The sequence below is a fragment of the Neoarius graeffei genome, chromosome 14 (assembly GCF_027579695.1).
Source record: "Neoarius graeffei isolate fNeoGra1 chromosome 14, fNeoGra1.pri, whole genome shotgun sequence".
NCBI lineage: Eukaryota > Metazoa > Chordata > Actinopteri > Siluriformes > Ariidae > Neoarius > Neoarius graeffei.
In genome coordinates, this window is record NC_083582.1 from 18975878 (window position 1) to 18992065 (window position 16188).

Consider the following 16188-nt stretch of genomic DNA (forward strand, 5'->3'; position numbering starts at 1 on the left):
AAATAAATTCATTTTGTCATTTACTTTTCCAAATATGCAGTAAATATCTTGTTTTTGTTTCGCACAAATCATCATTTTTATTTTTCCTTTCTTAAGTTATGAACAAGCACAGCTTTTGTAATTCTACATCAAGTTTACACACATGGGTCAGAACCGACCCGCATGCATTTACTCCAGCGTTTGGTGGGAACTGTGAATTGTGCTTGTGTCAGACATTTCACAGCTCAGCACAGCGCCCTTTGCCCATCTAATACATGTAAGTAATGTTTTTCAATTGTTCTAACATTACCTTAGAAAAAAAATTGATGTTTAGGTTCCCTTGAGAGTGAGTAGATTACTTGTCAGAAAGTTACAGTAATTACTATTAGCTACCGAGCTGTTGACATATTCTACTTTAGTTAGCTAATTTTATTGTAGTTGGCTTAGCTAACTGCACAGTTAATAAATAAATAACTGGCCCCATTCACTGCTAAAGTAATTACTTGAAACAAATTATTATTATAGCATTAAGACATTTAATTTTAAATCACACTTGGATGACCCATGTGTAGGAATATAAAAAGTATTTTTGTTCATAAAGTAGGAAAGAAAAAAAATAAACTAATGATTTGTGGTAATTAAAAACAAGATATTTAAAGAATACTTGGAATATTCAATCATAAAATAAATTGATTTCAAAAGATAGAGCAAAGAAAAACTCAGTCAGCATGAAATAACCTGGAAAATGAATGCGGGTCATTTTTGACCCATGTTGTGCATTAGAAGGGGTGTGCATATGTTTTGCATCAAAGGGTTAAAGAAATGGTTGTTGTACACATTTTTTTTTCTTTTACACATTTTAAACATCTGTGCTTTTTGAAAAATCTTTTTTACACATTTAAAACATATGAGCTTTATTAAAACATCTTTATTTACACATTTTAAACATCTGTGCTTTTTTTTTTTTAAACATCTTGTTTTACACGTTTTAAACATCTCATAGCATCGTTAGCTAGCACCTCTTGGCAGACAACACACTGTGGCAGTGGAGCATCTTCAGATCCAATCCATGAAAATCCAAACTTTAAATAATCGTGGTCATACTTCCTTCTTTTTTTGCTTGGCCCAGACTTGGTCTCCTCACTCACTGTAGCTTTAGGTACTAAAAATCGATCCATTTTGTCTCTGGCAAAGGCTAGCTGAAGTTCGCTAAATGTCTGCAATAGTGAACATGTGTAGCTTACCTTTGATTATTTGGGAGGCTTTCGTTTTCCCCATGGAAAATTTCTTTGCGATGGAAGAGTCTGGGAACATTCCAGCCATGCACTTGTTGAAATCATCAAAGAAAGAGAGGCTAATGTTTTTCTTAGCTATTAGCATCGTCATCTTCACCTCAGACCTAATCAGTGTTGCCAGATACTGCTGACGTTTTCCAGCCCAAAATATGTTCAAAACCCGCCAAAATGCACTTGAAACCGCCCAACTTGGGCGGGAAACCACCCAATCTGGCAACACTGGACCTAATCACTTGTTCAGCCTCGCCTCCGGACGTAGTTATGTAATTACTGATGCCTGAGAGGGCGGGGACGTGAATTCATGGCCCGACTTCCTGTTGTAAACTCCTGTCAGAGGCGCGTCATGAATTCTGGACCTACCGACCGAATTCTGGACCTACCGACATAGGTTCAGGCCTATGCAGAACAGCAGTGGTGATAGCGCATCTCCTTGGTATATGCCGCACTTGATGTTGACTTGGGCAATGGGTTTTGAGTTAGCCTCTAGGGTTGTCTTCCACATTTCCATTGAGTTCTGGATGAAGGTCCTTAGGTTCCTGTTGATCTTATACAGTTCCAGACATTCCAGTATCCATGTGTGTGGCATTGAGTCGTAGGCTTTCTTGTAATCAATCCAGGCAGTGCACAGGTTGGTCTGTCTCTTCTTACAGTCTCGGGCGACTGTTCTATCGACCAGTAGCTGGTGCTTGGCTCCTCTGGTGTTACTGCCAATTCCTTTCTGTGCCTCGCTCATGTATTGAGCCACATGCTTACTCATTTTTGCCGCAATGATGCGTGACAGGGCCTTCCATGTTGTGCAGAGACAGGTAATTGGCCGGTAGTTGGATGGGATGGGTCCCTTCTGGGGGTCCTTCATGATTAGGAAGCCTCAACACAAGAGCTGCTGACCTGAGAAGGAAGATCGTGTGTGTGTGTGTGTGTATATATATATATATATATATATATATATATATATATATATATATATATATATATATATACACACACACACACTTTATATATACATACACACATATATGTGTGTGTTTTTATATATATATATATATATATATATATATATATATATATATATATATATATATACACAAACAAACGAAAACAAGGAAGGCCAAAGAGGAGATACATGGATGTGGTGAGAGAGGACATGAAAGTGGCAGGTGTGGTAGAGAAGGATGCAGAAGACAGGGAGCAATGGAGACGAAAGATCCGCTGTGGCGACCCCTAATCGGGAGCAGCCAAAAGAAGAAAATATATTAAAGCCACTACCTTTATTGCTTTGTGCTCAGGATTTCATAAACAGGACATATGGACTAATTTAAAATTTGTCTCATCTGTGTTAACTACCTGCTGCTTAAATACCTGGTCCCCTAATTTATATCAGAATAGGTGTCGATTTGTACTCGTACAAGAAATGTGTGGTTCTATTTGGGCTCAATTAGGTGCAGCATAATCTGTTGAAACTGATAACGGAATCGGGGGGGGGGGACCCATACTCACAATTACAGTATAAATACCCAAACACCTTAAGTCTGAGCAGGAATAACCAACTGACCTGAACAAGAATAAGTTTTTATTCAATATTTAGATTTCTGCTAATTCGCCCTGGCCGTGTTCGCGATTTACTTACTCTCTCCTCATAGGTGCAGTCCGGTGTTGAACAACGTGCGTCCTCGCTGTACACCGGCCGGTGTGCATCTCTCATGTGAGGTGTATACGAGTCCCTCGATGAGGGTGTGTGTGCATCACGAGAGCAGGGTGTATCAGGGCTGGGAGGGCTGAGGGGTGAAGGAACAGGCCCGTAATCCTGCAGCAGGTGGAAGTGTCCTGCATCTGGAGACGACGGCTGTGGAGTGGACGGGTTCGTTCCACTCAGAGACGGCGTTGTCCTGCCATCCAAAGACTTGTATGACCTGCAGGTGACATGAGAAGAGCTGTTTAAAAAAATAAAAATAAATATATATTTTGGAAGTCTTCTTTTTTATCCCCTCCCCTAAAAGTGAAGTCACTGAGTTCATAGTGTTCTTGCAGACCAGGTAACATTTATCATTACCATTATCTGTAAAGTGTTAGATTTGTAGGCCTAAAGAAGGTGCCATTCTTGTCCATTTTCAATGGCTGAAATTTTGGGTCACTTGATAAATAAATGGAGTTAACTGATGTTAACTACATACAGTTGTGCTCAAAATAACAGCAGTGTCTTTAAAAAGGCGAGTAAATGTCAAAATTCTTCAAATAAATTGTACTTTAATGAACACAAATGCATTGGGCATACTGCACATTCTATTTCAAAGCAAGAAAATTGGAAAAAGTAATTACATTTCATAATATTTCACAGAAAGTCAAGAAATGTAATGTTTAAAAAAAATAGCAGTGTTGACATCTTTCTTTGGAAACTCAAAAATGTACCATACAAACTAAGAAATTCTTGAAAATTCAACTTTGCTGAGTATCCTAAACTAATATTTTGTTGCATAACCATGGTTTCTGATAACTGCTTCGCATCTGTGGTGCATGGAGTCGACCAACTTCTGGCAACGGTCAACAGGTATTGCAGCCCAGGTCAATTGTACTACGTTCCACAATTCCTCTGTATTTCTTACTTTTGCCTCATGAACAGCATTTTTTATGTCAGCCCACAAGTTTTCTATGGGATTGAGGTCCGGGGATTGTGCTGGCCACTCCATTAGTTGGATGCTGTTTGTCTGGAACCATGATTTTGCTCGCTTGCTGGTGTGTTTGGGGTCATTGTCTTGTTGAAACACCCACTTTAAAGGCATTTCCTCTTCAGCATATGGCAACATGACTTCTTCCAGTATCCTGATGTACTCAAACTGATCCATGATCCCTGGTATGTGGTAAATAGGACCAACACCGTAGTATGAAAAACATCCCCATATCATGATGCTTGCACCACCATGCTTAACAGTCTTCACTGTGTACTGTGGCTTGAATTCTGTGTTTGCAGGACGTCTGACAAACTGTCTGTGACCCTTAGACCCAAAAAGAACAATCTTACTTTCATCTGTCCACAAAATATTACGCCATTTCTTTTCAGGCCAGTCAATGGGTTCTTTGGCAAATTGTAGCCGCTTCAGCACATGTCTTTTCTTTAACAATGGGACTTTGCGGGGGCTTCTTGCTGGTAGATTGGCTTCACATAGACGTCGTCTGATTGTACCAGTACTCACAGGCAAGTTTAGATCTTCTTTGATCCTCCTGGAGCTGATCATTGGCTGAGCCTTTGCCAGTTTGGTTATTCTCCGATCCATTCGAGAAGTTGTTTTTCTTTTTCTTCCTCGTCTTTCTGGTTTTGGCTGCCATTTTAAAGCGTTTGATATCATTTTAGCTGAACAGCCTATAAGTTTCTGCACTTCTTTGTAGGTTTCCCCCTCTTTTATCCATTTCTTGATTAAAAGCCGCTCTTCATCAGAACAGTGTCTTGAACGACCCATTTTACTTGGTTTTTCAGGACCAATGCAGGACAGCCAGCATATGCAATGTCAGTTGCCTTGATCCTTAAATAAGGACCACCTGTTAACACGTTTTTTTTTCACAAAATCAGTGCCCTCCCTAATTGAACTCACCACTGCTATTTTTTTGAACACACCCCTTTCAGCTAATCATTCAATTTCACAGAATCAGTAGCATGCACGGCCGGCCTGTTGGGTCTGTTGGTTTTCTATACCTTTACTATACCCTCCAGAAACTTGCTTGCGGTGTAAAGGTTGAAATTTTAACAAAAACAGTGATTTATCTTGCTACTGTTGAGGGACTGCTATTATTTTGAACATAACTGTACTTGTCTAAGGTTAGCCAAATCCTGTATGCTCCAAAGTTCTCATAATATTAATACTCAAAACATTTTCCCTTTTACCTTGACACAAATGAATATTACCACGTGAAAACATTCACTCAAGAAAACAGAGTCGAGAACACTGGTCAAAAGACTGCTAATGGACATGAGGGGAAGGGGGCAGGGCTTCCAGGAGTTGTCAGTTAATATCCAGGTGCTCCAAACAATTGCCAAATCGGTCAACTGGCTTATCTGCTGTTTTCCTCCAAGGAAAAACAGAAGACAGCACGTTTGGTATTTTGACTGATAATTGCAATGTTAAAATGCAGAGCTCCTACTCAGAAAATGTGTGAAAATTCTCAGATCTGGTTCCACTTCAAAAACAAACTGTTTAAAACAAGTCAATAGAAAGCTACTCCATACACTCACCAGCCACCTGCTGTTTTATACAGTTCTCTAATCAGCCAATCCCATGACAGCAGCACCATGCATCAAATCATGCAGATACAAATCAAAAGCTTCAGTTAATGTTCACTTCAACATCAGAATAGGAAACACTGATCTCAAAGTGATTTGACTGTGGCATAGGTGCTGGTTTGAGCCAGATGGACTGGTTTGAGTATTTCAGAAGCTGCTGATCTCCTGGAGTTTTCTCTCTCACACCACACGTCTCTAGGAGTTTACACAGAACGGTGCAAAAAAACCTAAAAACATTGAGCGACTGTTCTGTGGGTGGAAACATCTTGTTGATAAGAGAGGTCAGAGGAAAATGGCCAGATTGGTTCGAGCTGCCAGGAAGGATGTACTAACTCACAATCACTCTTTACAACCGTGGTGAGCAGAAAAGCATCTCAGCATGCAACAGCAGAAGGCCACATTGGGTTCCACTCCTGCAGCCAAGAACAGGAATCTTACAAAATCAACAAGTTCCTATTAAAGTGGCCAGTGAGTGTATAAACTGAGAATAGATTTATAAAAAGTACAATATACTGCTTATTCAATGGATACATCAATTGTTAAGCCATTCACTGTTATATTTGTCAAAACATCACTGTAGAAATGCCTCGGAACACAACAGACATGCTAAACGGGTGGCTGGTAATCAAGTCCTTTCACAAAATGATCGACAACACCACTTGATGGAAACATGCAAGACCAAACGGTAGAAAAATCTCTTCTGGACTTGTATCACTAATTCATATTGTACTGTCACAAAAAACAGAGTGGGTTCAAGTCTACAAGATGCAGATTAATCATTCAGAAGTTACCTGCTGCCTCTCCTCTTGGCTGGAGTGAGAGTGGTCCATCTCCAGCGACTGCGCTCCTGGTCCTCACACTTCTGATGGAGCTGCATGAACGCAGCATCAGACAAGTCCTCCACCTGGAAACACACATGGCAGTCAAATGAATTTGGAGGAGACGGACGGACAACAGCATGCAATGAAGGGAAGTTACTGTACCTCTACATTCTCATCATCTTCAGCAAAAGGCTGGGGAAACACATCCACCTCCCTCCAGCTAAAACCAACACAAAGCAGCATTAGTTTAACGTTTCAGTTACTGTGAACTGAAGCAGTTACACGGATTTGTGTACCTCGGTGTGATTATCTCCTTGTACTGAAGCTTCTCCACTCTTGTAGTGGCTGCCACAGACATGGGGATGACTATGTTGTTGATGTCAAACGAGTTTTCACTCCTCCGCTTTCTAATTGGCTGCAAAAGGAAAGCAACACCAAGTTTAAAACAAAAAAACAAAACAAAAAACCATGACTTGTTGCCTCCACTATAGCATTACCCACGCTTACTGTGCTGAACACTATCAAATGAATCATGATTACAGGAACTATACACATTTCAAAGATGTGTCATATTCACAAGGTAGCAAGGTAATACGCCATCCTTTGGCTAAATGAAATGTTGGGGTTCTTTTCATTGAAAGCATCTTTTTGTTCACCACACTTTACTTTTTGAAGCCTCTCCTGGAGGAAACAAAAACAGTAGGTCACTTTTAGACTAGAGGAACTGTAGGAGGAAGTTGCCCCCTTTTTGGTGTCTTCACACTACAGGACCTGAGGACAATCATAGTTCCCAGACTGCCATTTCAAGGGACTTTTTACTTCAGGGTAGGTACTCTGCTACAGGGTTCTCCAGAAAATCTGAAGTAACCAGCTTTATATTATTTAAAAAAAAGAAAAAAAAAGGGGTAGGCTGCTTTGGAATTTGCAGCGGCAAAGCCACAGCGGTGCACCTAAGGAGTGCTAATGTTCGGGGGGTCTGGGGGCATGCCTCCCCAGAGAATGTTGAAATTTACATGCCTTCTGGTGCATTCTCAGCTAATAAATTACTAACCATTTCCCTGTAAAACAGGGGCTCTCAACCTTTTCTGCTTTGAGGCCCACCTAGTCATACTTGTAATGAGTCGGGGCCCATTAAAAAAAGATCCCCAATTATTTTAGCTTATCTATTCTATTAAAATCTAATAATCTATTGTAAAATGGATTAACAGAATGCAACATCACTCCCTGTTACAGACGGGAGTCCAGAAATTAAATAAATGCAATAAAAAAACATTTTTAATTGTAGATATTGTATTTAAAACTGGATGGATGTGCCAGAAGCCAACATAAAATCATGCATGCAGGGCATTCTCAGTCGAAAGGGATTAATGATACAAAAGTGGAGTCTGCTCGATTAACACAAGAACTTATTGCCATGTTTATGTACAGCAAACAAACAAGTTATTAAGACCAAGAAGTACACTCAAAAGTAGCAGCTATAGAAACCACTCAATGGGATAGATTCTTACATACTAACAAAGGATTTTTCCTATGAGTTGGAAAATTATCCATCCATTGAGTTCCCCGACATCTCAAACTACCTGGTGCTGCAGACATCATTCTACACAAACAGGTGAAAACTTGGAAGAGCATGGAGGAGTACAACTTTTTATATGAGGCTGAGTTAAAGATTTGGGGATCAGGACACAAGATAGACGGCGGTAGATGTTCTAAGTGCAGGAAGTGTGTTTATTAACAGCCGTGATATTTACAAAAGCAAAAACACACAAAGCAGCATATTTAAATGGTGTTATAAACATGGCCAGAAACAAACGTGACAATGATGATGCTTCACAAAGCCTCCAGTAAAACAGCTTCCGTATCTGTGCATGTTGATCGTGCTCAGTATCAGGTGTTTCTGATAATGACTGGGTCCCAAGCACGCGCACCATGCGCTCCGTGAGCACACGCAACCGCTCGAGCTGTGCCAGGCTCAAGCGCGCAAAGGCGTAATAGTCAAGTGTTCACCTACCGTGCAACCACAACTTTTAGCTCATGGGTACATCACCACCAAAATGCCTCATTTTCATCCCAAAGCTTCGTGAGCTGTCTTGTGACCTTAGTTTAAATGAGGCAGATGTGACATTGGATGCAACCCAGCAATTGTACCCTACTTCGAGTAAAAAAATTTACTTCAACTTGAAAAAAAAAATTGGTTGAGAAACACCACTGTAAAATACTTGCAAAATATGTATGAAATTTCCCTCCAGATGTGTGAACGCTTGGCTCTCTCAGTTACCCTCTGTAGTATGCTGCCTGGCTTTGTAACATAACTACATATGCTATGGCATGGTCACATGGTCTGGCTCAGCCAATCAGAGCACAAGAATCAATCAACAAATATGGCATCACTTCCGGTCATGCTAGACCCAAGTCGAAGACAATTTCGTGGTGGAATAATTGGATATGCAGCAAATTATGGGCAGTGGAGACGATATAAAAAAAATCACTTGAACATTGAAAGGCAAGTTTTTATTTTTTCCTGGGCTAAAGTAGCTGGCGCACAGTCTGTGTAGGTGGAGAAAACCGCTGGTCGCCAGCGTTTGTGAACATCTCTGCTGCTAGCACAAGAGGAATCATGAGTGACACAAGTGAATGGTGACTGGTCCAGATGTACAGTGATTCAATATAGCACCAGAAACCATTGTTTTTAAAAACAAGTGTAAAGAACAGCTCTTAACATTAGTGCTAAAAATGGAGGGAGCACATATGAACAAATAGACAGACAGTGAAGTCCAGGCTTTACTTCAGCGTTCCTACTGGCTGTGCGAATGCAAACGGTGGGTGGCTTTCAAGGGAGCTCCCCAGTGGATAGTTCCTCTCAATAAGTCCCGATAAACTTTTGGTCAGAAAGCAGCTAATGTGGCTTTCAGGTGGAACATCTTTGACGAGTGGGATGAAACAGTGTGATATGAATTTAGAAAAAGGTTGTGAAAGTCATGAAAAGTGCTTTAAAGTTGTGTACCACAGAACAGGAGCCAGTCTGAATACTGGGGCACAGAGGTGTGGAGCTGTCACTGGGTAGAAACACATGTCTGCTCATGGCGCTCGGAGTAGATAGCTGGATGCTTGGCTGAGATGGCAGATAAGGGGTTCCTGCATCCAGCTGCAGCTTTGGGGCTGTTCAGTAACACAGCAGGAGAAAAGCAAAATGAGAAAACGACAAATCACAGATTTATTTTACTTTTGTGAAATTTGAGTGCGCGCGCGTGCGTGTGTATACGTACAGTGGTGCTTGAAAGCTTGTAAACCCTTTAGAATTTTCTATATTTCTGCATAAATATGACCTAAAACAACAACATCAGACTTTCACACAAGTCTGAAAAGTAGATAAAGAGAACCCAGTTAAACAAATGAGACAAAAGTATTATACTTGGTCATTTATGTATTGAGGAAAATGATCCAATATTACAGATCTGTGAGTGGCAAAAGTATGTGAACCTCTAGGATTAGCAGTTAATTTGAAGGTGAAATTAGAGGTCAGGTGTTTTCAATCAGTGGGATGACAAATCAGGTGTGAGTGGGCACCCTGTTTTATTTAAAGAACAGGGATCGATCAAAGTCTGATCTTCAGAACACGTGTTTGTGGAAGTGTATCATGGCATGAACAAAGGAGATTTTTGAGGACCTCAGAAAAACCATTGTTGATGCTCATCAGGCTGGAAAAGGTTACAAAACCAACTCTAAAGAGTTTGGACTCCACCAATCCACAGTCAGACAGACAGACTGTGTACAAATGGAGGAAATTCAAGACAATTGTTACCCTCCCGAAGAGTGGTTGACCAACCATCTGTCCATGAACTGAATCTCAAGAGAAGGTGGGTCATGCAGCAAGACAACGACCCTAAGCACACAAGTTGTTCTACCAAAGAATGGTTAAATAAGAATAAAAGTTAATGTTTTGGAATGGCCAAGTCAAAGTCCTGACCTTAATCCAATCGAAATGTTGTGGAAGGACCTGAAGCAAGCAGTTCATGTGAGGAAACCCACCAACATCTCAAAGTTGAAGTTGTTCTCTACAGAGGAATGAGCTAAAATTCCTCCAAGCCGGTGTGCAGGACTGATCAACAGTTCCTGGAAAATGTTTAGTTGCAGTTCATTTTTGCACAAGGGGGTCACACCAGATACTGAAAGCAAAGGTTCACATACTTTTGCCACTCACCGATATGTAATATTGGATCATTTTCCTCAATAAATAAATGACTAAGTATAATATTTTTGTCTCATTTGTTTAACTGGGTTCTCTTTATTTTTAGGACTTGTGTGAAAATCTGATGTTTTAGGTCATATTTATACAGAAATATAGAAAATTTCTAAAGGGTTCACAAATTTTCAAGCACCACACACGCACGTGTATATATATATATATATATATATATATATATATATATATATATATATATTACCACCACCACCCCCCCACCAATAATACACTAAACCAATTCTGTGACATTGTTATTGGCTTAAGGTTTAACTTCACTATTAGTGACTCTACATTCAGCCCTCGACAGAATGTATTCATCTCTCAGGAATTCTGATGCAGTACTCACACTCTGTTTGGTCCAGCGAGTTCTCCCTGACCCTCTTGCGGCTGAAGCTCCTGTCCAGAAGCTGCCCCGTCCTGCAGGGGGTGCGTGCGTCAATCTTCATCAAGCGGGTGCCAGCCTCACCCTGTTTTCGTGCCCTCTCTGATCGGCTCTTATAGCTGGAGAACCCTGAAAGACAGAACAAAAGGGGACAAACTGAAGATGTCATATCACTAAATTTACTTAAAATAGAACAGGGTCTACAGCAACCTCTGTATCTCTACACGACTGCACTGAAAATCAGCTGTGCAATCTGCTACAGTTATAAACACGTTATATTGACATGCAACATTATATTATGTATATGTGAAATGTTATGTTCTGTTTCACAGCTCTTTGGAGTATGTGAGAACTGTATATCCACTTAACACTATACTTACTGATTGCAGCCATGGGTGAGCTGGAAAACCTAAACTTGTGCTTGGATAGTGCAGATGAGGAGGAGTAGTGCGAGAGCTTGTGTTTAAGCGGCAGCTTCTTCAGAGGCTTGACTTTCTCTAGGTGCCGGGTCTGCCAGTGAGACTTCAGCACTCTTTGGAGCTGTATACTGAGAGATGCATCTGAAACAGAGAGACCAACACGTGTATAAATAAAAGTCAAGGAATCAAAGTTCAGCCAAAATCAAATCAAACCAATTCCAACATCCCTTCCTTAAAATAAAGTTTTGTTTCTTTAGTTTTACACTGAACTGCTCATGTTTCCTAACAAGCAAGTGAATATTATAGACACTCGTGGTGTAAAGATACACAGCATTGTGGACTTGCACAATTCACATCATGCAAATCAGTATTTTATTAATTATGCCTGTAATGCAGTTGCAATGTTTCAAACACTAGGAGTCTCAACATACACAGAGTTAAAATACACTATACAATGGTCATGTGATCATGTTCTTGCCTGGAGAGATCAGCAAGATCTGCACTTCTGAAACCTCACACATTATAATAACTTAAAACAAGCTCTTCAGCAGAGTTCAAACACCACCAAAAGTTATAGAAATCAGACATCTTGGCTGACTGTGGTTCTACGTCTGCTAGAAGCCACATTAACTTTTTTTTTTAAAGAATAAAAAGTTTAAATCAAATTTGAGACCATAATATATGCAGCTTGAACAATGCCAAACCGGCAGCCAACATTTCCTGACTCAGACCAGCTGTTCTGGTACAATGTTAAAGAAGCAATGTTCTGGCTCACGAATCAGGTTCAGCATTTTGTTAATAGTTGATCGTCCAAATACACAGGTGATTACAGAAAATTGTGCATGCTGATTGGTCGAGAGATTTGGACCATTTCTTTTATCAATTTCAAAACAAAGGATTTTATGTGAGCCGGCATAGATAAGTGACAAGTCTGTGCTACGCCCTTATTACATTTGCATGCCTGCTTTTGAAGATTGAAATCAATGTTTTAATACTTTAAATAATCACCTATGTATTTATAGTAAAGCAATTATCCACCTCAGTGAATATCAATGAATATAACCTCAACTTCGTCTCAGCCATGATTCACCAAAATTTACTTTACCTTCGGTGAATAATAGTTATTATACATACAGGACACTTTTTCTATGGAAGAAAAACATGTATTGTTTTCCCTTCTAGCAGGTTTCATTCATTTGGTTTGATAGGATGCAATATTATTAGCATATCGCTTATCCTACGTGTACTACATCACTCTACCCAGTGGAGAATGAACATTGAATACGGTTTATGATATTGCTTGGTTGTCAAGACATGTCACATGTCAGAGCTGATGTGAATATCCAATGAGAGAGTTTTCTGCTGCAGAATGGCAGTTTTCTTTGTTCGCCGGGAAAGAGAAAGACATGTTGAATACCCAAAAGGCTACCAAAACTTCATTAGATATTCACGCATATTTACAAGAGAAAAACAGACCAACAGACTTCGAAAAACTGGAAATGTGTGTATGCAGCATAATAATAATAAACAATAATGGCTTTTTTTCGTGGTACATCAGATATATTCCATTCAGGCACTCGTCTTCGACTCGTTCGATATCATGCTAGCTGAATGGAATATATTTGATAGACCACTGAAAACCAGCCAATATTTAATTATTCTATCCACAGTCACTGGATATAAATAAGCAATCGCGTGCTCTGATTGGCTACTCTACCACTAGGCTATCAGCTCATATACAATGAGTAGAGAAAAACAAAATGGCGGAGTGTTGCTGAATCAACCGAGGATGAAATAAAAACTACTCAGAAACAAAATGTACATGTACAGCTCATGTATGACTCGATTTTGTGGAATAACTTATAGTCCAAGACAGACACCAGTCCCGTATGTGTACCTGACTGCAGGGACAGTGTAGGATGGACACTGGGATCCAGCAGAGCCACTTTCTCCACCAGAGGGCGCTCAAGCTGTAGCTCTGCTTTAGGGTGGAGCTGACTACCCCCACACATCGCACACGCACTGTTCATATCACATGGGTTTGTTGGGGAACATACTCTCTGTACCTGTGGAGGGACGAAATCACAATGCTTCGTACAATGATGCACAGTAAAACAAACCCAAGATCAGAGTTGCGGTATAATGTGGCAAACTGAAATGCCCCGAGTTATTCTGCATGCTTCACTCCTCAAATCTCACACACCTTGCTGTTGAGGTTCTGAAGCATGCTGGGATGGATGAGGCGTCGTCTTTTACAGCTGATCAGGGGTCGAACACGTGCAGCTGAACAGCCACTGTCTGGTGTCGGAGAAAGCTTAATATCTGATACTTCAGCCATGCTACAAGAAATCACATATCAGAAAACTACTTCCTCTAGTCAAAGAGCAGTCAGGGTATTTTAGATGCATGCAACAGTCCCCCCCCCCCCAAAATGCAAAAATTATGGTCATTTCCACTTTTTTTTGCTCTCTGAGGTGTCGTTACCTGTGGAAGAATTCGTTCATAGATCTGTCACTCTGAAATCTGTTAGTTTGGCAGAGGTCCCTTGTGGCATTCTGAGGCTTCAGCTTTTCTGTCTTGGTTTGGTATGATAAGGAGTCGTCGTCTCCCAGCTCCACTGATCCCTAAGGCACGAATTGATCAGACAACTTTATTAATAGGTTCACAACATTTAATACAAAATGCTAAATAACTGTATGCATCCCATTCTGCAAATTTCAGACCCGCATTCATTCAAATCCATCGCTCAGAAATAAAGAGCTCGGATAAAAGTGATGAGTTATTAGGTAATGGAGAAGGCAACTAAAACCTTTTAACCATCAGTCTAACACTTTACGTGCAGTCATAAAATTACACTTTCCTCAAAAGACATTTCATTCAATAATGTGCACAAACAGTTTTATAAACAAACAAGCAAAACAAATTGATTAATTTAGAAGTACATCATCTGAACTCACTGTTGCTCATCTACTTGAGTCTAACATTTGTGTGGAGCACTGCTGATTTTAGTGAGCTGTATGAAGAGTCTATCAGTCTGTGTTACTTACAGTCCTGTTCACCATTATTGGCACCCCTTCATTTTTTGCATAACCTGTACAATATCTTCAGAAATAATTGGAAATGTACCAAATTTATATCATCAGGATCTTTTAATTGGAGGTCCAAAGTAATTTAACAAAGAAAATTGTTTTTTCAACTTATATATTGTAATTTCAAAGAAGAAACAGAAAAAACACCATGTGCAGCAATAACAGCACCCCTCTTTAATATTTGGTTGCACACCCTTTGGCAGTGATCACAGCCTCCAAATGTTTCTTGTAGCCATCTGTAAGCTTCTTGCACTTTTCAGCTGGTATTTTCTCCCACTCTTCCTTTGCAATTTGTTCAAGCTCTTGAACGTTTGCAGGGTTCTTTTCCCCAATGGCAGATTTCAGCTCACCCCAAAGATTTTCAATCGGATTGAGATCAGGACTCATTGCTGGCCATTTTAAAACAGTCCATTTTTTCCTTTTCAACCATTCCTGCATGCTGTAGGTCTTTGTCTTGCTGGAGGACCCATGATCTTCAACTCAAACCAAGTTTTCTTACACTGGGTAGGACATTTCACTCTAAAATCTCTTGATAATTCTCTGATTTCATGATTCCTGTGATACAGTCAAGGCCTCCAGTACCAGATGCAGCAAAGTAGCTCCACAGCATTATGGATCCTCCACCATGCTTAACTGTTGGTAGGGTGTTCTTTTCCTTGTAGGCTTCATTGCGCTGTCTGTAAACAAACTGTTGGTGTGCATTGCCAAAAATCTCTATTTTTGTTTCATCTGTCCACAGAACATTTTCCCAGAAGGATTGCGGTTTGTCCAGGTACTCTTTTGCAAAGATCAGTCCCTTTTGATGTCTTTTCCTCAGCAATGGTGTCTTCCTTGGCCTTCGCCCATAAAGCCGTTTGGTTTAGTGTGTGGCGTATGGTACTTGTCGAAATCATGACCCCAGACTGTTCCAGGTTGGCCTTCAGGTCTTTGGATGTTTGACATGGTGTTTTTTCCACCACTCGCACCAACCTTCGAAGACTTCTCTCATCAATTTTTCTCTTCCACCCATGTCCAGATTCTTGACAGTTCCATGCTTGGCAAACTTCTTAATATTACGCACTGTTGAAACTGGGATACCAAGGTCTTTGGAGATGGCCTTATACCCTTTGGAGGTCTTATGTATACTTCTTCTGATGTCCTCAGACAGCTCCTTTGTCTTCACCATTGTGACAAAGGAACAGGGAATAACAGGTTGCTTTTTAAAACATGGGTGCCAATAATGGTGAGCAGGACTGTATGTAACAATTCACCCAAATCACGATTTGACTCACGAATAATTGGTTGACGCTTTGATTTTCCCACGATGTTTTTGAAGAAAAAAAAAAAGTGTGTATACACACACACGCACGTGTGTGTGTGTGTGTGTGTGAGAGTGACTTTCCATCCAGCCACTAAAAGAGGTCTTTGTTGAAGAATGGAAAAAGATTGATGTTGCAAAATGTCACCAACTTGTTCATTCCATGCCTAGAAGACTTGGTACAGTAATTTAAAAATCATGGAGGCCATACAAAAGTACTAGATGTAGTAGTTTTTGTTGTGGGGTGTACTCATTTTTGCACCACCCTAATTTGAGTAAAACTGAAAAATGTGTAATCCAAGTTATATTATTAACCTTACATTTTCCCGTTATAAGTTAAACAGATGTTATATTAAACTTTGTCTTGTCAACATTTTGGAAATTGTTTGTGTT

The 16188-nt window shown here is 40.2% G+C and overlaps 1 protein-coding gene across 2 annotated transcripts in view; it reads right to left on the bottom strand.

Annotated features, from left to right (window-relative positions):
* Positions 1 to 16188, bottom strand: part of kansl1a (KAT8 regulatory NSL complex subunit 1a) — a 226076-nt gene that overhangs the window by 10585 nt on the left and 199303 nt on the right. For both annotated transcript variants that reach the window (XM_060939393.1, XM_060939394.1), the window contains 10 exons: positions 13894 to 14033; positions 13613 to 13748; positions 13307 to 13475; positions 11371 to 11550; positions 10955 to 11119; positions 9370 to 9524; positions 6662 to 6780; positions 6528 to 6585; positions 6336 to 6448; positions 2902 to 3184 (listed from right to left, as the gene is read on the bottom strand). In XM_060939393.1, the coding sequence (XP_060795376.1) occupies positions 2902 to 3184; positions 6336 to 6448; positions 6528 to 6585; positions 6662 to 6780; positions 9370 to 9524; positions 10955 to 11119; positions 11371 to 11550; positions 13307 to 13475; positions 13613 to 13748; positions 13894 to 14033 (1518 nt within the window). The remainder of the gene's footprint in view (positions 1 to 2901; positions 3185 to 6335; positions 6449 to 6527; positions 6586 to 6661; positions 6781 to 9369; positions 9525 to 10954; positions 11120 to 11370; positions 11551 to 13306; positions 13476 to 13612; positions 13749 to 13893; positions 14034 to 16188) is intronic.